Source organism: Chaetomium globosum, genomic scaffold, assembly GCF_000143365.1.
Source record: "Chaetomium globosum CBS 148.51 scaffold_5 genomic scaffold, whole genome shotgun sequence".
Classification (NCBI taxonomy): Eukaryota; Fungi; Ascomycota; class Sordariomycetes; order Sordariales; family Chaetomiaceae; genus Chaetomium; species Chaetomium globosum.
Window position 1 is genome coordinate 3,262,761 of NT_165980.1, and position 21,199 is coordinate 3,283,959.

The 21,199-nt window shown below is 57.2% G+C and overlaps 3 protein-coding genes across 3 annotated transcripts; 1 reads left to right on the top strand and 2 right to left on the bottom strand.

Moving 5' to 3' along the window:
- Positions 1 to 651: 651 nt before the first annotated feature.
- Positions 652 to 1,434, top strand: CHGG_07904 (uncharacterized protein; the record flags this gene model as incomplete). The annotated part of the gene is made up of 4 exons (XM_001225559.1): positions 652 to 669; positions 771 to 794; positions 1,025 to 1,105; positions 1,327 to 1,434. The coding sequence occupies 4 exons, from the start codon at positions 652 to 654 to the stop codon at positions 1,432 to 1,434; spliced, it is 231 nt and encodes a 76-aa protein (XP_001225560.1).
- An 8,218-nt stretch (positions 1,435 to 9,652) lies between these two features.
- Positions 9,653 to 15,906, bottom strand: CHGG_07905 (uncharacterized protein; the record flags this gene model as incomplete). Its single annotated transcript, XM_001225560.1, has 5 exons — positions 9,653 to 9,886; positions 10,002 to 11,839; positions 11,924 to 14,125; positions 14,242 to 15,105; positions 15,339 to 15,906. 5 exons carry the CDS (start codon positions 15,904 to 15,906, stop codon positions 9,653 to 9,655), a joined length of 5,706 nt encoding a protein of 1,901 aa, XP_001225561.1.
- Positions 15,907 to 19,042: 3,136 nt separating this feature from the next.
- CHGG_07906 (uncharacterized protein) lies at positions 19,043 to 20,803 on the bottom strand (the record flags this gene model as incomplete). The annotated part of the gene is made up of 1 exon (XM_001225561.1): positions 19,043 to 20,803. One exon carries the CDS (start codon positions 20,801 to 20,803, stop codon positions 19,043 to 19,045), a length of 1,761 nt encoding a protein of 586 aa, XP_001225562.1.
- Between the last annotated feature and the right edge of the window lie 396 nt (positions 20,804 to 21,199).

The following is a 21,199-nucleotide window of genomic DNA, read 5'->3' on the forward strand; positions in this document are numbered from 1 at the left end:
TCCGGAGGGGGCTTGAATGAGAGCAAAGCCCCTGATGAGCCAGCCACGATGAGGCGCCGACATGAGCTAATCGAACACATTGCTAGCTCCGAGGATGGTAGGCGTGTGCTTCTGGCCCGGATCCGGATATATCAAGGGGGGGAGAAGGCCGGGGATGTGCTCGGCGGGGGTTGGTAGGTCATGGACGGGCCGGGTAGCCGTACTGCGCTGGCTTGTTGATGGTTAAGCATCCTCGTGTGAGCTGGTAGAATAAGCTACAATGGGAGAAAAAGAGTGGGAAGGAGGGTGTGTAATGTAGACGGGAGAAGCAGTGGAATGCCGGGACGGAAGTGGGGAAGGGGAGGGGAGGGGAGGGGAGGGTGATGGGGTTTGAAGGGGAGAAGGAAAAGGGAGAAAGAAGAAGTGGAAATAACCTTTGAATGGGAAAGCTGGATGTGGCGGCCAGCCTAGTGATGGGTCGCAGAGAAAGGTAGCAGGCGGGGCGTGTGGTGATGAAACGTCGAAGTACTATGACAGAGCCCACCCAAATTTGGCCATTGGCGCGCTGCAAAGAAATATAAGTACTTTGCAAGGTACGAAAAAAAAGGCGGGGGTGGCCGGTGGATGAGCAGGATGTCCTAGGACCAAGACGCAGCTCCGGTGCAGTCCACTATGCTCGAGGCGGAGTTAGTGTCCAGCGGCAGAGGCGAGGGTGACCCTGGCCCTAGGCTCTGTGCCTCTTTGGCCCGTCCCAATCTGTCGACGGTCTGGAATGGGGTTATCGTATGTAGAAAGCCGCGCCGGTTCAGGCGAGGGTACGATCCCGATGTTTCCCCAAGGTAGTTCCTTCGTACAGCAGGAGAGCACAACGAGGATGAGACGAGGCCGAGCGAGTCAGGACGAACCGGGGGAGACGGAGGGGTGACAAGACGGAAGGGGACCAACAATTTGTAAATCAGTTTGACGGTTTACCGTTTAGGCAGCGGAAACAATGTGGAGTAGAAAGGTGTCCAGAGGTACCCTGAGCTATTTCATTTGAGAGCAGCGCGTATCAGAACAGACTGATGCCGGGGTCTGGAGGTTCAAGTGGCGAGACAGTCCCGGGAGGCTCGAGACGGGAAACCGGGTGAGTAAACAGACCACCGAAACGTTCAGGGTTTGTTGATCAGTGGGAGGCGGCCACGGGAAGGAGTCTGCCGGGGAGGAGTGTGTGCGAGGAAGGAACTCGAGATGCATGGCCTTCGGGGGACGCTGCCAAGATGAGACCAGGATACCGGGAATTTGAGGTGGTGAGCAGACACCGGCAGGGGGAGCAGCACAAACATCCTTGCTGGCCATGTTCGCAAGCCAGGAGGAAGCGTGCTGCCCACACCACCGGAATCGACACAGTCGGACAAGGCTAGCTCGCTGGCTGGCGCTTTTGCTCAGACGGGGGAGGTGCAGAAAGTGGGTTGAGACTGTTTTTAGCACGCCGTTCGGGGCCCTGGTCAATCCGCTTGGCCATTTGTTCCAGGAGCGGACTTGAGCACAGGGTTGGGTTGGCGCAAGGGGGGGTGTCCTGGGAGATGCAGGGCGGATCTGCGATAAATGACCAGGGCGCTTGCGCGAATCAATGACATAGACAGAGGGGTGAGGCTAACGGCGGGCCCAGAGCAGAAAACCCTCTTGACTCAACCAGTTACCAGACCAGACCAGCCAGCGAGAATGTGCTTTTCCTGTCGTGACGATGCGAAATAACACCTTCTGCGCTTGGGGTAGCATGTGGCTCAAGAAGGCGAGGGGCCTCGCCGAAACCTGATCCAGATGCAAAGCATCGTTGGCCGGTAAACAAGCCAGGCAGCCCGGACAACAAGCTCAACGTCACAACGCATCTGGTGTCCGGCCGGAGAGGTACACCTGACAGCTAAGCACGACCGTTTGGGTTCAGGTGCAGCTGCGGGGAGCTTCGCTGCGCAGGGTGGGCGGCGGGTAATGAGGGGGGCGCCTGGATGAACTGAGCTCTCAAAGAGGTAACCGCTCTGTGCGCACATGTGGCGGCTGGAAGGGAGGCAAGCCAAATCCCTGCGACGGTTATGTCGGGCTCAATGCCGCCCTCAAGTTATTTGCGTTCGCCTTGGACGAATGCAGTAGTGGGCAGGTCCATGGTTAGCGGTCCCGAGGGAGAGGGTCGGTGCCCCTGCTTGTGCGAGTCGGAGGCGGTAGCAACACAGCCTCCCTCGTCTTCGCTATTACTTCTATGTAGTCTAATTTTCGACATGATGCCGTCACGGGTGATCGGAGCAGCCATCGGGGTGAAGCATACAGTGCTTTGACAGCACGCATTATGCGTTCAGGCTGGCCCGTGAGGAAAGGGTTAGGTTGCGGGTTCGTGATGCGAGCGACTCCCAGGAGCAGGGGGATGGGGGTGGGGAACCGGTCGATCTCGCGCCTGTAGCCGCATTGCAACATGTGCTTTGTGCGGAGGCGGTACGACGGCGGGCAGGCACGGGAGAGATGGTTTCTGCCGAACAGAGTCCTTACCGCGGTAAACTGTTGTATACAACGCTGCGCGTGATGACATGGGACGGGCAGGCAGGGTGGTGAAACGGGTAAAGCGCTGGATCTGCTGGAGGCCGAATTCGGGATAGAGGTGGAGATGAGTCTCGAAAGGTGCTGAGTGGAAATAGGAATTGAGCGGAAAAGTTTGACCACCCTTGCTTAACCGTATCTTCCTGCCCGACCGGGACCTCCCTCAGATTGCCCGATGCCGCGGAGCAATGGAGTTTGCAGTAGTGACAGAGCAACCAACGCAGGAGGGCAGTCGTGATCTCCGCACGGATCGATCGAGGTACGGGAAGATCGAGGCAGGCAGGTGCGGCCCACGGACCCAGAGAGGCTAGTAGCAATCGTATCAATTGAAATAATAACACCAAAGTGTAGTGTGTGCCTAGCAGGAAACGCCGGCACTTGGCTATAACACGGCGACTTAAGGCATCAAAAAGTCCGGGACGAACTGATGTTCGGGTATGCTTCGAACCAGAATTGAAATTCTGCGGGTGGAAGAAACAACAGCGCCAAGTTTATTTTTCAGGCAAGTGGACCGTGCATGCAGCAACAGGGTACAGGGACCGGTCCACCATCGGCCAATCGCGCAGAGTCTGCGGTATTGGGGGGGACCATGTAATAAGTGGGTTCTGTGTAAATTATACAAACTCATACCCTGGACCGGAAAGACAGAGCAAACAAACCGGGGCAAAAAGAAAGAAGTTTGAGAAAAAAAAGTAAGAAAGAATACAAGGGACTGGGATGACGGATACCTTGATACCTTGATACCTTGATACCTTGATACCTTGATACCTTGATACCTTGATACCTTGATACCTTGATACCTAATAAGAGAACTCGTGAGAGGAATGGGGTTCCTATTCAAAATACTGTGTACTGAAGTCCTCATCCGCTGGCTCCTGAGATGAAACAGCTTACACGGTAGGGAGTTCATTACATGTAAATCAGGCCTGTATATAACTCGTAACTCCCGAGTGTCCCTAGCATACCGTATTCGTACCACTCGCTGCGACTGTGGCAGGTGTCCATTCAGTGGTCCAAGCGTCGAAACCGAACATGCTGTGCTTCAGAAGTCGCTTCAAGTTTGTTTTCTCTGGCTCAAAGCAGCTGCCAAAGCGTCGTCGCCTCTTTCGAGGCCATTACTGGGCCCAGGGGAGGCTGTATTTGTTTTACCATGTTGCACCTGTTTCGCCTCATTGCGTCAAAAACGCCGATGCTGTTTTAGGTACGAGGTTTTCCGAGTGAAACCCCGTATCAACAACCAGAGGACGAGGTTTGCGTTGATTCAACTGCGTGGCTTTTACACAGTAGGTGGGCTATCTGAGATGCGAAAGGAAATCTGAGAAAGTTACGATGTACGTAGGACACCAGTACCGAGATGGCCGAGGTGGTGCCTGTTCGATACGGTGATACGGTGATACTGTGATACCGTGACGCTGGTCGCTTTCTGTGGCTCCTTCCTTCTTTGGGTGAGCCAGTCAGGCTCACAGGTTCCATCATCCCATGCTGTTGGTTTCCGACCGGAAAATTACCCCAATACCGACCTCCCCAACCATAGAAACGACCAGTTCATCCAAACAGCAAAGCAACGCCGTCCCATAATACTCTCCCAACCTTCCGGTCGGGACATGCCGCAGTCTCACCAGAACACAGGATCTGCGTTGAACCTTACTTTATCTCCCACAGTCCATAAACTGCGGCTCCCGAGCGGCCACGCGTTTCCGACTTGATGTTGTGCATCACGACGCGCTTTGTGGTCGATGGTCGCGTATGGACCAGTCGCGAGTTGGATATGCGCTGAATGAGGGCCCGAGTGGCCTGGCTGGATCATGGTCAAGGTTTGTGGAACATCAGCTACGCCGGGGCTCCTCTCTCGCCGCCGTGGAGTTTCATTTACTGGGTCGTGTCGAGCGCTAACTTGGGGTTTCAAGTTTGCTGCGAAGAGGGCGGCCCTGGAAGGCATGCTTGCGGCACCTCACGCACCCGAGGCCCTGCAGATGCAGACCGGCACCACCCTCGCCAGCGCATGAACACTGCTGCAACCTAGCGGATGTAGCCGACGATTGACGGGATGTCGTTCCTTTTGTTCTGACAACACCCACCTATCCGTTTCCGGGCGCTCTTTCCGACAAGGGCGCTTCCTGGACCCTGGGTCGTGAGATGCCCAAAGCAACAATTGCCCCGTGCTTGCAGTCGAAAAGGATGCTTGATACATCGCGACGGGTTTCATCCAAATCCTCGCCAACTCGAAAGTGCTGAGCGGATCAAGGGTCTCAGCTGCCTGTAAACACGGCCCCACGTCAGATTTCGCCTCAGAAGCTGCAGCATGCGCACTGCTGCTGGCCCGAACGAGGCTGTATGCCCCGAGTGACCCAGGTTTTGCAGGAAAGCTGCTGACCATCGCGAAGGTAGAAACTGTGCATCGAGCACCACTTGTTTAGAGACCCAAATGCTCTCCCCCCCCGCGATGCCTGCTTGTGGCACGGCGAGCAATGCCTGCCGCCAGTGAGGGAATGTCAGATGGTCCAGCCTGCAACCACCAAGAGCGCCGACCACATGGGATAAAAAAAGCTCGTCTCGGCCAATGGAACCTCGAATCCTTTATTTGAAACAGAACCAGAGCTGGGCCCTGCTGCTCGTTTAACACCTCGACTGAGAACCTCCTCCTCTCCGAAGCGCGCCCCACCGCGATGCTAGTCGTCCTCAACCGCGGTGTCATCGAGGTCGTGAGACGCGCCATTGTTGAACGCGGCGGGACGGTGCCATGTTGACGCTGGACGGGGTCTTGGAACTCGGCTGCAGAGCCTGACAGAGCTAGCACCGCTTCGGCCACTCTCCGACTTCATACCTCTTTAATCTTACTTCCCGTGTCGTCTGGCCGTTGAGCATTATCCCACAACCTTCAGGACGGCGCCGCATTTTTTCCACATCGTCCCCGCCACGAGCTTCGTGGCCCGTTGGTAAAGCGCTCAGTAAGACTGCCGCGCATGATGGTCTCACATCCAACAAGACTCTTGGTCAACGTGTCTTGGCCACGCGCTCTTGATCACAGCTTGCGTCATCGAGTACTACCTTGCTCATCAATATTCAGCGTCCCAACAACACACCACCTCCCTGCCACGAAATTGAGGATACGGTCCCCCAATTATTATCAGTGACGGCTTTCCAACAACACTTGCGCAGCCTTCCGTTATTGCTGCGTGTCTTGCGTGAATCCAGTGCACTCCCGATCTTTGACCCCGGAACTTGCAGATGTGCTGTAAACTTGTGGCGTTCCGAGCGTCTCCAGCTGGTCGAGAAATGCACCTTCCCCCACGCTTTCGTGCTGGTGGCCGGAATCATGCTGTATGTCCGTGGGTATAATCTGTCCATACAAACGTGTGAACTTGTCGTCGCCCAGCACCCTTGCTTGCGCTAGACCTGGGTCCCTTGGCCGAGCGACAACAACCTGAAACAAGACCACTTCTTGACTGAGTAATTCTTGCGACTCGGGGAGGGAAAGCTAAGCCGAACCGATGTCACATTGGCTTGCTGCGCTCTTTCGGGGCCGGACTTGGTTCTCGGAGAAGCACACGCGGGCCGATGCTCAGGCCTGCTTCCATAGTCCTCAATTCACCGGTCCGGAAGGAGCAGGTCCGGAACACCGCGGCGCCCCAGATATATCTGTCACGGTGCTAACATGCAAGTACCCGCTTTCTATCCCCAGACATCTCCATCCTTGCGATGCTATTCCCTGTCAGCGGCACCCAAGGGACCTTGATGAGATGGCGAACACCAGACGAAGTATTCTTACTGCCGGGGCGAATCTTACGCGGCATGTGCTCGCGCCAAACCTTGCGGGATTGTTTAGGAGCATGTTCTTCAGGGCCATGCGACTCGCCATCTGGCTGCCCGAAGTGTTCCAATTGGGTTTGTACGTCGCTACGCTGACGTGTTCGTGAATAGACACAACAGTCCTTCTCAATCACAAAACCCGACGATAACGGGACCAGGGGGTGCCAGCAGATCGCCCCCCAATCGGGCTGCAAGCGGAATGCATCCATCCTGGCACGCCTGGCCACAACCGGAGCTCGCACGCCTACAAGTTGGTAGATATCACGCAGTCGAGAAACGCCGCCGCTCACTTCAAGACGGGGAGCACGCATTGGACAGACAGGACGAGGTCTCCAAATTCCGGCGAGCCTCGTGACGAAAGACCTAGTGGGCGGTAAACTCTTGTCACACACATACCATGCCAGACACGGCACTAACACTCTATTCCATCAATATATGGACGATAGAGGAAGGTTCGGCCTTGGGATATGTCTAGCATCCGCGCGGGTGGCGGGAACTCACATCGGGTATTCGTTTAAAGACCATTCGCTCCCCGCCGACTTTGGGGGCGGACACCTCGCCGCGTCTACCGAACTTCGAGAAGGAATGAAACACGGGAACCGACAGGCTCACCGGACTTCCGTGTGTCACACAAGCGATGGCTTTGCGATAGGACAAGAGGAAAAGTAGTTGCCCGTCACTGGTCCTCGAGGCTAACAACTGCAAGCATGATCTGGGCGGACGCGCCAGCGTACTCACTCCGTGTTTGCCCTTGCTTGCCCGATCCCTTACGGGATGCGGCAGGACTACGCACAGGATGCAGGCGCCGCTTATGGAACCCCGGCCGCGATTTGTTAGGAGATCAAGTTTGATGATTTGCCTCGGATCGAGACAACGGCCGGAGAAGTGCCGGGGAGATTTGATTCATGTTTTCATGACAAGGTTTCGACTATTGTGTAAGTGGCCCGCTTTGACAACTCGGGAGTATGAGAACAAGAACACGCCAAACGGTTGTCTCTTTGCCACGCTTTGGTCGGATCTCCCGTACCTTTGCCGCACAAGCCAAAACACCGTTCCTTTTTGGCTCCAAATACCCGCTTGCTTAGGTTACATCAACCTAGCACGGTCCGTGTCTGGATCACCCCATGGGGGGTTATCATTCAGGGGCGAGACGTCTGTTCCCGATACCATAGATTAGTCAAGTCTGGAACCGATGGCAACCCGCGGCTGGAAATGTCTGGATGGACAGGCACGGACGGTGCGTTGCAACGCTGCCGCCAATTCCCCTAGGGCGGCGAGTCTTGAGCCCGGTTGCAAGCCACCGACTCGCCAAGCCGACGACATCTACCGCACTCACCAGTCTGAAAATGATGGCGGCACCGGCCTGGCTTGCGGCTGCGCGGCTTCCTCACATATTCCCTTTCCAACTGCCCCCCGTTTCTGCTGTCGCCAACTTACGCACTCTGTCTGAGACTTGCTTGCCGAGCGGGGAAAGCAATACGGCGGCTTGCAGGACAATGGAAGCAAGCAAGCAGCAAGCATGCCGATGACGGCGTCCAGCACCTGTTGCCATCCTCCTTGTTCTTGCATACCTACCGTCTGGCTCTCTCAGCGTCGAACTAGCCTAACCTGGCTTATGTGGCACCTGACAGACCTCCCTTGCCTTCCTGCTCCTCTTCACGGAACCAGCCGGGCTCTGAGACGTAGACTTATCCCATCGTGACATTCCTACTGAACATTAAACGCCCTATGCCGGCGACTGGCTGGAGGTGTTGACGATCGTCGTTTCCTCTCTACATACGTTTTAGAGATGAGGCGTTGCCACGCTCCAGTTCGCCCCCTTCCTCCCCCTGTTTCAAGGGGGAAAAAAAAAAAAAAAAAAAAAAAAAAAAAAAAAAAGCAGAATCGGAAACGAACAAACAAACACGGGCTTGCGTCGTTGACCAGCCCCCCAAGCCACTCTGTTTCTGTCTTCCTTGGGGTGGTACGAAGGACGGCAGAAGAAGCGCCACATTTCCGCGGTCAGCAGTGGGCAGTAATATCTACATGTCTGTGCTACTAGGGACATTCCTTGCGAAGGGGGGCGGCGCGCTGTGGCTTGATCGCCGATGTCCGTCACTCCCGAAACATGGTGGCTGACGGTGTGAGGTTGCTATGTCGTACAAAAGGGCACGGCGTGTGTGGGTTGCGGATGTTTACGGTCTGGGGACGGATCGCTTGCTGTGTGGAATCTCAACCACGGAGAAGACGGGCGATTTGGGAAATCGGGAGATGATGAGAGCATACTTTTTGTAGCTTAGCATTGTATTGAGTAGGGGGATGGGCATAGGACCAGGATAATCCTGATCGTACAAAACCCGGAAGTGGCACGCCAGCCTGGTGAACTCCTAGGTAAAGAGCTCATGGTGCCAAAACAGAGCCCGAGGCGTAGCGATACCGTGGAGAATGGAAAAGGGCACGTGCGAGATATCACCGCCTCGCTCCTCAAGGCCTCATTTACATTGGCACCGGGCGCTTGCCACCCTGGCAATGCCTAAAAGAATGCGTGTCCCTCAGATACTTGCCGCTCACACAGTCACGATGAGGCCACGGGCCAGTTTCCATTCATGGGGGTGTTCCTACAAGGTGTCTATTCCAAACCCACCTCGTCCGCTGTCTATGTCCACCAACAAGTTATGTACCACGCAGCTGGTCTTCAAAAAAGACCCAACATACATACAAGTATGCGCATTGGTATTCTGCCCTGCCTTTCCCCTATCCGGCCCTCTCCCGCATAAGAAACGGAATAAGCACACCACAAAACCGCAAGAATATTCTACACCGTGAACAACAAACAAGGCCCGCCAAACGAAAAAGAAGAAACGAAGAACGACATAATACAATCAAACGCCTGTAATGCGCAAAGGCTCTCGCAGTAAAAACCCTCTTCGCTCCAAGTAAGCCACGCCAGGCTAGGTGAAGTGAGAAATAACAAGCAAATTCCAGCCCATTTCCACTCCGCTGACACAAGCAAGCAAGCAAGCAAGCAAGCAAGCAAAACAAGCAAGCAGCTTTCCTCCCTCCCTTCCCTTTCCCTTCGAGTTATCCTCCCCTCTTTTCTTAATAGACAGACAGGTAGTAAGTATGTACGTTAGTAAGGATGCAAGTCGGGTCAGTGTCTATGTACTGTGAAGCATTGTACGTTTGCCACCCCCCTCTCCCCTCACCTTTTATCCACCACCACCACCACCACCACCACCACCAAACTATCCCACCCTCTTCAAACTTCGTTCCCCTCAAAACCTCCCCACAGCCCCCCCACAACCCCAGCACCCCCTCAAAAGAACTTCGCCAACGCCGTACTCAGATCAATAAAGTCCACCGGCTTGGTAACGTAGTCGTTGAACCCGGCCTCGACGCACTTGTCCTGGACATCCGACATGACGTTGGCCGAGAGGGCGATGATGGGCAAGGGCGGGCCCTCGGCACCGAGGCGGCGGCGTTGCGCCTCCCAGGCACGCACCTCGCGGCAGGCCTGGTAGCCATCTTTTCGCGGCATGTGGAGGTCGCACTGTAGGCGGTGTGGTTAGTTTGCAGTTTCTTTTCTTTTTTTGGTTGTTGTAATGGGTCGGATGAGAGTAGGGGGCGATATGGGGAAGGGGGGATGGGGATGAAGAAGAGCATACCAAGATAAGGGCGTAGTACCCCCAGCCCTTCTCAAAGACCATCTCGGTGCACTCAACGCCGTCGGCGGCCAGCTCAACAGCGACACCAACCCGTCTGAGGTACTTCTGCAGCACCTTCTGGTTGACGGGATTGTCCTCTACCAGCAGCACCTTGTAGCCCTTGCCGCCCATGCGGCGCTCCATGTCGACGTAGTTTTGGCGCTGGTCCTCCACCAGCCGCTGGGCCGTGGACCGGTTGTGGTCGATGCTGAGGTCGCGCTCCTTGGCCGGGTCGAAGATGACGGCGAATCGGGAGGGCTTGACCGGCTTGTAGATGTACGTCACCCGGTTCTCGGATAGGATGTCCTCGTGCTTGGTGCCCGCAACGAGCTTGGAGACGGCCTGGCGCTGGACCGAGTCCGAGAGGATCAGGATGGTCGTGTTGCCCAGCGCGCTGGGCTCCAAGTGCGAGGCCTTCTCCATGAGAGAGATGATTTCTTCCGGTGTGGGGAGGTTGACGACAATGTGTGTGAAGCGAACTGCGTCTTCGTCACTGATGAATGTGTGGGCCTCCTCGACCGAAGCGACGGCCGTGATCTTGTACGGAATCCCCTTGGGCAGTGTCATCTCGATGTGTTTGGTCGTCGCTTCGCGGCTGTGTGTCTGCGGGCAGATGATGAGGATGGAAAACATGGGCGGCGTCGATTGCTCCTTGAGCGAGTTCTCAGTGCTAGCAGTGGGCGTGGTGGTCCCTGGACTACCCCTGCGGTTCGGCATTTCCAATTTCATCTGGGAGAGATCCTGTCCACTGGCCCGGGCTGCCTGGCTAAAGCGCACTAGGCCCGCGTTCACCGATGACATAGAGGAGCGGTCCGTTGCCCGGGTGCGGCCGGATGATGCCGACAGCTCGGAACTCCCGCTGGAGGCCGCTGCTGGGGAAGTAAAACCCAAATCGGTCGTGGTGGTTGATGGGCTGCTAGAAGGCGGCTCGCGGAGTGCACTCGCCGACGGGGCCGGGGCGGGAACAACAGGCGTGTTCTGCATTAGCCCCGGTGTCGGGTGAGGAACCGACCCAGCGTCAGGATGATCGTCCTCGGTAGGCAGCCCGAACCTCGCAGTGAAGGTGAAGGTGGATCCCTTGTTAGGGATGGCGGAGCCCTCCATCCTCCCTCCGTGCAGCTCGACGAGCTGTCGGGAGATGACCAACCCCAAGCCGCTCCCACCATGCTGCCGGGTGCTACTGCCGTCGATCTGGCTGAACGGCTTGAAGATGAGGTCGGCTTCTTCCTGGCTGAAGCCCCTGCCCGTATCGATGATGGAGAACTCGAGCATAATCTCGTCCGTTTGCGGCGGCGCCCCCTCGGGGTTGAAGACCCTGCACTTGCTGAACACCTCGCCCCGGCTGGTAAACTTGATGGCATTGCCAATAACGTTGAGCAGCACTTGGCGGATGCGCACCTTGTCTCCCTTGACCCAGGCCGGCACGTCTTCCTCGACCACGTAGTTGAGTTCTAGGCGCTTCGCAATGGCCATGGTCGACACAAGCTCGTTCACGTCTTCGATGAGCGAGCGGGTATGGAACCACTCGTAGTTCAGCTTCATCATGCCGGCGTCTACCTTGGAGAGGTCGAGGATGTCGTTGATAATCATGAGTAGGCTGTTGGCGCTGGTCTGAATGGTGTTGGTATAGTCTCGCTGCTCTTCGTTCAGCGTCGTGTCCTGTAGGAAGGTGACCATGCCCGAGATGCCGATGAGCGGCGTCCGGATCTCGTGCGACATGTTGCTGAGGAAGCGGCCCTTAGAGTCCATGGCCTCCTTCAGCTTGGTCTCGAGGAGTTTGAGGTCGTTGATGTCGGTGGCTGACCCGAAGTACGAGCTCGCGCCGTTGCCGAAGTCGACGTTGTCGATCGCGACGCAGCGGATAAGGTGCCATCGGTACTCACCGCTTTTGGAGCGCAGCCGGATCTCAGTCGTGTACGACAGCCGGCCGCTACTGTCGGTCGACACCTTGATGACCCCCTTCTTGGCGAGTTCGGTGAGATTTGCGGTCGGAAGGTCATAGGGAGAGCCGTCGTTGCTACCGCTACCACTGCTGCTGGAGCTGTTGTTTCGCAACAGTGGGTGATCAAAGCCCCTGATGCCGCCATCGGGAACGGACAAATGCTTCCCGGCCTGGCGGGTAGCGGTGTAGTCAGCCGAGAAGGAGCGGCCGTGGTTCTTGAGCCCTGCCCTGGCGTCCTGCTGGGGAACCGATTGTCCGCCCGGAGGAATCCGGCATTTGGCGAGGTCGTCTGGGTGCACATAGTCCATGAATCCAAGGCCGAGAACCCCCTCGGAGGGCGCCTGGCCGGTGTAAGACAGCCACTGCTCGTTTGCAAACGTGATGCCCTCGTCTTCGGTGGCCGTGAAGATCATCTGCGGTATCAAGTTGGCCAGCAGGCGGTGCTTTGCCTCGGAGGCCAATATCTCTTCCTGTCTCGCCGCCTTGACTTCTGCGATGTGCTGGTCGTGGATGTCCATGTAGGACCCCAAAAATTGCATGATGACGCCTCGCTTGTCCTTGGATGCGACGGCTCGGGCATAGAACCACCGATACTGGCCGTCAAACCGCCTGATCTGTACCGTCTTGGCGAACTGCTCGCCGGTCCGGACACAATGACTCCACTCGCGGAGGTATTCTTCCCGCTCGTCGGGATGTATGCTAGCCCAGGGGTCGGCAGCCAGGTCACCCGAGGTCTGCCCGCGATAGGTGAGGAAACGGCTGTTTACCCACACGATTTCGCCCGTCTGCGGCAAGGCCACAAAGACGTGGGCGGGCAAAGAGTCCAGAATGAGGCCCTTCAGTTTATCCGACGGAGGTGTCATGTCGGTTTGCATCATCGACCCGGATCTACTCGGCGCCGCAGGGTGGGGGATTCCTCGGCCGATCGATGAACTCGGTGGGAGAGATTGGAACGTTGACGCAAAGTCGGCGCCGTAGGAGTGCAGTTGGGTGTGACGGTGGGGCGTCGAGCTCGGTGTTGCAACCATCTTGTGATGACTATCGACCGGAGATCCCGTTGCACTACTCGTCTCGCCAGGAAAAGCCTGTTCCTTCTTCTCGCCCTGCGCTGACCGTCTCAGCTGAATGCTGGCGGATGGGAGCTCCTCTGGCTCGGGCCGTAATGATTCGGAGCTCCTTCGGGGCTCGGTCATGGCTAGGCTGACCGTAGCCGGATCGTGCATCTGCACCTTGCCCGTCGACAGGCGCAGAGACGACCGTTTCTCCGAGAGAGGTGTTTCTCGCGAGTTCCTTCTCGGCCGCTGCCCAGCGTTCGGCGGGTTCTTAACCATGGAGCTGAAGTAGCTGTCGGCGGTGACAGGGGCAGGACTCGCAGTAGTTCCCCACTTGTTGTCCATGACGAGACTGAGCGAGGGCAGATCCCAGGTTGGTGTCCCACCGGGAGAGCCGGCGCCGCTACGTGCCGGGCCGGAATACTCGCTGGGGCTCGTCATACTGCCGGCGATGGAGCCTCGCGAGCCGGCACCCTCGGCGGTGGGCAAGCAGGCAAACGAATTTAGCGCGGCGGAGCCGGCCAGCGGGCGCCCGTCGGGACCCAAAGCCCCAAAGCCCGTTGTGTGTGGTCTGCGTTTCTGCAGCCCGTTTAGCTCGGTCTCCATGTGGCTGTAATGGCGGGCAAGGGAAAAGGAGGTGGCAAGATGTGGAGCAAGGTGTTCCAAGGAGTGGCGTAGGTTAGAAGGATAGGGGATGATGGGGCTCAGGATCGACAGGATCGCAATGGGCGCGTGCTTCTCCTTGACGGGGCGTTCGGGGGACAGGTTCGCAGTTGCTGAGCCATCTCCGTTTTTCCGCGAGATCTTTTGCTCCATAAGCGAAGGATCGAGCTTGAAGGATGTGTTGGGCCTCGATAACAGCACGTGCGTAAGGGGAATGTGCAGCACCGTCCAGGAGTTGTCGACACCGATAGCTTCTGGAGGGACCATGGCTGAATAATCAGCTGGGGCGGAGGACGGGTTGAACGATTCTTCGTCGACCATGGCCTTCGGCGAAGAAGGGATTCTCGGTGGGATCGGCCCTGACGGCGGGAGACGGTGCCGGAGACTGCGACCAAGGAGACGGCGGTGTTTGTTCGTACTCCTCGTATCTCTGAATGGGTGGCTTAGGGATCTCGTCCTCGAACCCGGGAGGCGATCGTGGATTTCCTCTCCAGCGTTTGGGGCCGCTGGCCACGGCTGGATGCGGGTGACAACGTGGCGTTACCAAGAATGGACGAGAGCTTTGACATAGAATCTGACCGTGGTTCCCTGATCTTCCGACGGGGCCCCTCGGGCGATTTGGCTCCCACTGCGGCGCGAGGGTCAACAGGCTTCTTACCGGCCGCTTCCTGGTTGTTGAGGTAAGGGTAAGACCTGGTGAGGGCAACCACGCGGCCACGCTCCAGAATACGGACGACGCCGTTGTGGTCAATCAGGGGATCAGCTTCGTAGTCGAGAGCCTGTAGCACATCGAGCAGCTTCCCATGCCCTTCCCTTTCGGCTGTTAAGGGCACTTCCCAGCTTGGAATTTGCTGTTTCTCCTCTTCGAGGGCGTCGTGCTGCTTTAGGGCCTCTCTGTTGAGGCTGGTCAAGTTTTCGCCGTCATCGATGGCATCATGGGCGCGACTGGCGGGCTGGTGGTGAGATTTGCTCCTCGAGAGAAGCTGGGGGCGACGCTGATCGGAAGGCGGCCGGTCGTCTGCTGCGGCCGGTCGGGTTTGTTCATACGATGTGAACGAATGCCGACTCTGTAGGGTGGGACGGGTCGGTGTCTGTTTCGCAGAAGGCATCCCGGTCTGGAGAAAGCGTTCCGAAGATTCACCCGTGCTGCTCGGAATGAAACTCGAGCCCCTGGCGAGGTATCCCACACTCAGTTCATCCTCGCGATGGGCATTGTACGTCGCCTTTTGGCCCCATGGCACGTTCTCAATGTCCGTCGGGTCGGCCGGGATGGCCAGGGTCACCCTTTCCGCCTTGTACACGTCAACCATTATTTGCACCACGGTGTGCCACCAGGCATCCAACCCCGGCTCGGCCGAGAGCATCAGGGCCAACTCGTAAAGGTTCGGACTCGGGAATTCACGGTTGTCTGGCATCTCGTGAGAGCAGCCGGGTGGTAGAAAGGTGAGGGCGGAGGCCCGGCGTAGAGGGGTTCGAGGACGCGAGTGTGTCCTGGCCCTTGAAAACGTCGGAGAGCGAGCGGGACGCATCGGGCGGGGCTGTGGGCGAGAGCGTGGTGAACGGGCGGTGGATGGCAGAAGACAGGAAGGTGCCCCGGAGACATGCGGGGGAACGGGTAGGAGGGCGTGCCTGCTGCTGGACCAGGCGTAGGCGGGGCTTGCCGTCCTCGGATCGTATGATTAGACCCTGTCGAAGTCGCGGAGGTCGAGGTGGCCGGTGGCTCGGACCCGGACCCGGATCCCGACCCGGATCCGGACGACCGGGGTAAGGATGACGGGGAGTTCTCTTCTTGTATCGGGGAGATTTTGTGGGGCCCGGCCATGGGCGGTTGTCCTCCTCTTAGCGGCAATTCCCTCCGATCCATCTGGCGTGCCAAGTTCTCGCGATACTCGTTCAACTGCCGCTGCGAGTCCCTCAGTTCCGGCCCCGGCCGCGGCCGCGGCCCCGGCTCCACAAGGTTCTCTGCCCTGCTCTGGCCATGGTCGAAAGTCGACGACGGGGGGCCCGCCTCCCCTCGCGGGGTTTCGTCACCCCGGTTCGGGTCTTGTTCCTCGGGGTGCGGGGCCGAGCCTCGGAGGCTAGCCGTCTCAGGTTCGAACTGGGGTTCGTACTTGAAGGATATGGATTTCTTGGTGGGCGGGTGAGGGCCTGGGCCTGTACGGCTCGGTACCTGTGGCCCCTCCGCCCTGCTTAACGGGCCGCCTGACATTTGTTGTTTTGTTGCTGCGGTCACCGGGTTCGTCGAATGCGACGGCGGCACAGCATCATTGGGAGGGGGCCAATTCGAAGGTGAAAGCTGCGCACAGCGCGTATTTACCCCAGCCCCACTCCGCGGTCTCTATTATGCCCGTCTTTTCCGTATCGGCGTTCTCGGGCCTGTCCTGGTCTGACGATTTCGCCCCGGGCGTAAATGGTTCGCAATCCCCCGTTCGCATGCCTCATCGAGTGTGGTGGTGTTCCCGATGACGTCGGTTTGGGATGGCCACAAAGGCTCGGGCGTGGGATCGGGCAAACATCCAATGCAATGGCCGAAGATGGGACGATATCGGGATATCCAGGTGGAGGGACGAAAAGATAGGTAGGAGTACTAGAAGAGAAACAGAAAGGGTACGGGAATGGAACGGTGCGTCACTGGTAGTGTACACGTCAGGGCACAGCCGGGAAGTCGGCACTTGGGGTCGCTCAAGTGTCGGGGTATTATTGAAAATGGTAGGGGGGTTTGGTAGGTTGGTTGAAAAAGGATTAAAGGTCGGTATGCTGATCGATGGGGTCGAAGGAAGCGACAGAAAGAGAAAATAGGTATGGACGTCGTGGGCGCCAAAAGTTGAGTTACCCCTTGTTGTTCCTGTCCTGGGAAGACAGCCCGTGGGTGGTTAGACGCAAAGGTGCTGTAGCGCGTGGGTGTGTGGGTGAGTGGCTCAGCGGGTGCGTGGGTAGGTGGCAGGTGGGTAGGTGGAGAGGCAGGCTTGCTTGCCTCTTGCCTCTTGCCTCTTGCCTCTTGCCTCTTGCCTCTTTCCTGGGTATGGAGAGAGGTCTTGCCTCTTGGGTTTGCGTTGTGTGGTTTATGGTGTGTTGGTTCGTGGTTGTCACGTTCTGTGGTGTAGGCAAGTGGGTGTGGGTTGCCTATGTGTGCTACGCGTTTGTCGGCAATGGGTTACATACTGGGCATCGTCCGTGGGGAAAACGCAAGGTAGGGAGGCACCGAGGCAGGGTGGGCTGCGAGAAAGAGGAACTGGGTGGGTTCGGAGGTGAGAGTTGGCAACGCCCCCAGTGACCCAAAACGGGAACTATGACGTTGTGCCGCCGCCTGCGCCCGAGTTCAGATGGTGCAAAATGCTAAAATGCTAAAATAAAAAACCCACAATCCAGCCATCCCGCATTGACGAGCAGTCAGCCGAACATCGAAAAAAAATAAATTACTTCGTACATTTGGGAGTTATAGTGTCCCAAGGCATGGGAATTCCGAATCCTGAACCCACAGGCGCAGTCATTGTTTCCCGTTTCTCTTAGTTAAAAATGCAGCATGCGCAAGTGGAGGCGGCTTCACTATCACACACCGTCTGGCTCAAGCGCTGCGACCTTTGTGGAGTCGCTGCGAGGAACGATGAATGGGAAACTGCTGTGGGATGGATCCGTGGGTGGGAGTGAGGTGGGAGAAGGAAGGGGGAATTGCAGCGATGCATGCAGGTCTAAATCTCTGTGTGTACGAAGTACCTGGGTATGTATGTACTCCGTCGTACCACCATCAAACAAATTCCAAATCTTGTGGTTTATCTGAAATGTCCCGTCCCCTGGCGGGGAATTCTCATATGAATCTGGCTTCGGGATGGAGAACCGCATTGTGCACATTCAGGGACCAGCAAGGGTCCTACTCTTGTTTGGAACTGACAGGGGTGCGCGGGGCCGGGCCAGTGGCCTGACTTGGGATTCTCCTGCCTCAATGTTCGCCCAGGGAAATCCCTACCGGCTGCCCAGCCATGAAATTAAACGTCTGCCCACCCACAGCCGAATATTCATACATTTCGCTTGCTTGTGGCCGGGACAGACGACGAAAGCAGTACCGAAGCGGGAAATAGCGTTCAGCTTCGGGGGTGCCGTTTGTGTCCGAGTCCGGGTTTTTAAAGATTCGTTAAGTAACTCGAGGGGTGACCGAATTACAGCCATTCCTGTTTGCCCCTGCAAGCGGTAACTACACTAGGCGGTGGCGCGACGCCAGTTCTTGATGCGCCTCGTGCAAATGTCTCGGTTGTCGGGAAACCGGGACGACCTACGATGGAAGTACACTCGGTACGAATAGGCGGGAGCTGCTCTGAGGGATTGACCAGGTCACACCACCTCTCATCACGAAGCGGGTGGATGTCCCCCCACGGAACGACAGAGACCCGCGATGCAGCTTCCCAGTCAAACCAGCAAACGTGCCACCGAGACATCGTCATTCTCGAAAAATGCATTTGGCGGTCAAGCGAATTCTTTCGACGCGCAGGCTCGGCAGGCTCGCGTTGAAATCCCAGACGAGCGGCCCCCCGAGGGGCACGCCTGTTGCAGATTGGAGGTTGTCGATCTCTGAAAAATGACGTCACAGGCTGCGAGCAAAACCGATGAGGCGGCTGACACCCTTTGCGGGTCGCCATGCACAGAAACCGGGTTCGTGGTTGGCTGGCTTCTCCCCGACAGCGGCACACAGTGTGTACCTTACAGTTGGTGAAATGGTGACACTGTCCGCAACCGATGTGCAGTTAAGGCAGTCAACCCCACTCGAACCACCGACTGTCAAGACATTGTCCGTGTACAAAGTACATACATCCAATAGTTACCTTACATACCTCGGTACTCAGCTGCAAGTATGTCCCAGCCTGGTTTCTCTGCCCCTTTACTGTGTAAGTTGGTTGCTCCGGCAATCTGGTGCACCTCTGCACTTAATCTCAGGAGAAGATCCATGCATGGCTGGCGTCTCCCTGTTGGAAATTCTAACAGCCTTGGAGAAGGGGGGCGATTCAGGGTTAAGGCAAGGGGAAGGCGTGGGCTTTGAGAGAGGGTTAGGGCTGCGAATGAGCTTTAATTTGATGAGGGTTGAAGGGCTGGGAAGGGAGAAGGTCGTGTTTGATATCCGACGATGGCTTACTTCTATTCTTTGACGTTCGTGATACTTGGTCTTGTTGGTCGTTGCATCCAATGGGCCCTTGTCAAAGGACTCTCTGGAAAAAGGCCCTGGAAACGAAATTCATCACTGAGGCACACCTTCGCATCTGCCCCTGATTTTAGAAAGGTAGAGATTCATTAATCACCTAGAAAAGGTTCCTCTTACATTATCTTACATTGCGGTTATGGTACCCTCAGCAGATCCCTCACTCATCCCCTCCAGCCTTCACAACATCTTCCCACGAGAGATATTTATTCGCGGGCGTAACCGCCCCCAGCACATGCTCCTCCATACTCACCAAGATCGGAACACCGCCCTCCAGCCGGGAAGCAGAAAAGCGCACGTAGCCCTGCGGGACATCCGCAACCGGCCTCGGCCCGTCCCAGCCCATGTCCTTCATCTCCTGCGGCGAGATACTGACGACTTTGGTCAGCCACTGGCCCTTGAACACGAGGAGCCGCGGCTTGCCGGGCTCGGGGAAGGCGGCGCTGAAGAAGAGGGCTAGGGGTAGGTTGGTGGGTTGGAGGTGTTTGTGCACGGCGGCGCAGGCGCGGGTGAGGGAGTCGAGGTCGATAGCCGGCTGGGAGGCCGAGGCCGAGGCCTCCGCGCCCTGGAAGGCTAGCGGGCCCTGGTCTGCCTCGATGAGGGAGGCGGACTGGAAGGTGAGGTCGCTGGTGACTTGGGAGACGTGCCAGATTTTGTATGTGTCCTTCAGCAGGGGGCCGGCGCGCGAGTGCCGGAGGATGTGGGGGATCTTGAGGTTCTTTGTGGGGGACTTGGTTGCCCCCCCTGTCTTTAGGTCGTCGCAGATGCATGTCGCCACGTCCAGTGCGACCTTGCCGACGAAACACTGCACCACGACGGCCAAGTCGGTGGACCGTTTCGTCCTGTCGTCTTCAGTGAGGGACTGGCGGATGAAAGACCGCACATGCTTGAAGACTTCCTCGAGACGGGGCTGGGAACCGGAGTACAGCATGGAACACTGCGCCCAGGCCTGTGTGTATATGGACTCGACGATCCCGACGAGGCGTTCCTCGGTGCCCGAGACGAGGCGAGGGTCCTGGGGCTCTTGGCCGTTGCCGATATGAGTGTCAAATTGGCTCAGGACTCTCATGATGGCTCGTTCGGCCCACCAGAAGAATTCGTCGTTCTTCATCGAGCAGAGGCTGTCGAACCTTTTCTGGATGTCTCTCTGGAAGTCAGCGGCCGCTTGAGCTCCCGCCGTGCCGGGTAGGTTCGACCGCTTGTGTTGGTCGAGGAACCTGGCCAGGAAGCCCTCCCGGACTTCGACGTCGCTCAGCAGTGCGATGAACGAGTCTGCATATTCGAGCGGCTTTCCCGCCGTGATCTGGCTGTAATAGCGCAGCATCACCTGCTTGCGCCGCGTGCCCTCGTCCCGGTTGCGGACGGCACGCTCGAGAACCGCCTTGTAGGGATGTTGCAGCCTCTTGAGGGAGACTAGATGGCACAAGAGCTTGAAATTGTCCCCTGAGTCGATTCTCAGCCAACGGATATCGCGGGAAATTTCTGGGTCTGTCGGTTGCAGTACTCTGTCCAGAAAGCTCTTCAGCTGCGGAAGGGAGTGCAGCGAGTGCTCGGCTACTTGGGTGAGAGGACCGCGTCGCCGTCTGTCTTCCCCGTCGGAATCCTCGCCATTGCCGTCATCGCCGCCGCCGGGATTCTGGTCGCCCCGCTGAGGTTGGTTCTGGTCATTTATGTTACTGTTCTGGGACTGAGACTGGGTGCTGGGATCCGGCCGCGGAGCAGGGTTTCTGGTTCGGTTGGGTTTTCCTCCGTGGCCAGCGTAGTCGAGAATCCTTAGCTCGTTGCTAGTATCGGGAAGGCGAATGAAGTGTGCATAATCATGGTGCATGTGCCCCGGCCTCTGGACGGAGAGCTGGTTGAGTCTGTTGGCTAAGTCCGCCAGCTCATCCTGCACTAAGACGCGAGTAGGGTTAATCTCCATGGTCGAAAACCTGATGCTGTGAGTTAGTCGCTCTGGTGTTGTGGTGCGAATTACAAAGGGATGCAGGGATACAGGGGAGGGGAGAGGACGGGTATGGAAAATGCGAGCCTTGCCTCCCTATATGTCGAGCCTCGTCCCAATGGATCTAAAATACCTAGTGGCGGAGGCGGCGCGTTAAAGCTGAGATATTTCAGCTAGCTAGGTAATAACTAGTCCAATGGCGTCGAGCGCAGCCCCGTATCTGACCCTGTCAAGGATCGCCAAGCTCGCAGCAGCGCTTAATGTGCAAGTAAACGGTTGCCTGCCCCCCCATAGCCTGGTGCCTGGGCACCCTCCAAAGCCCTCTACCTGGTATTCTTGTTCAATTACGTTCTCAGCGCTGCTGTTACGCTCTGC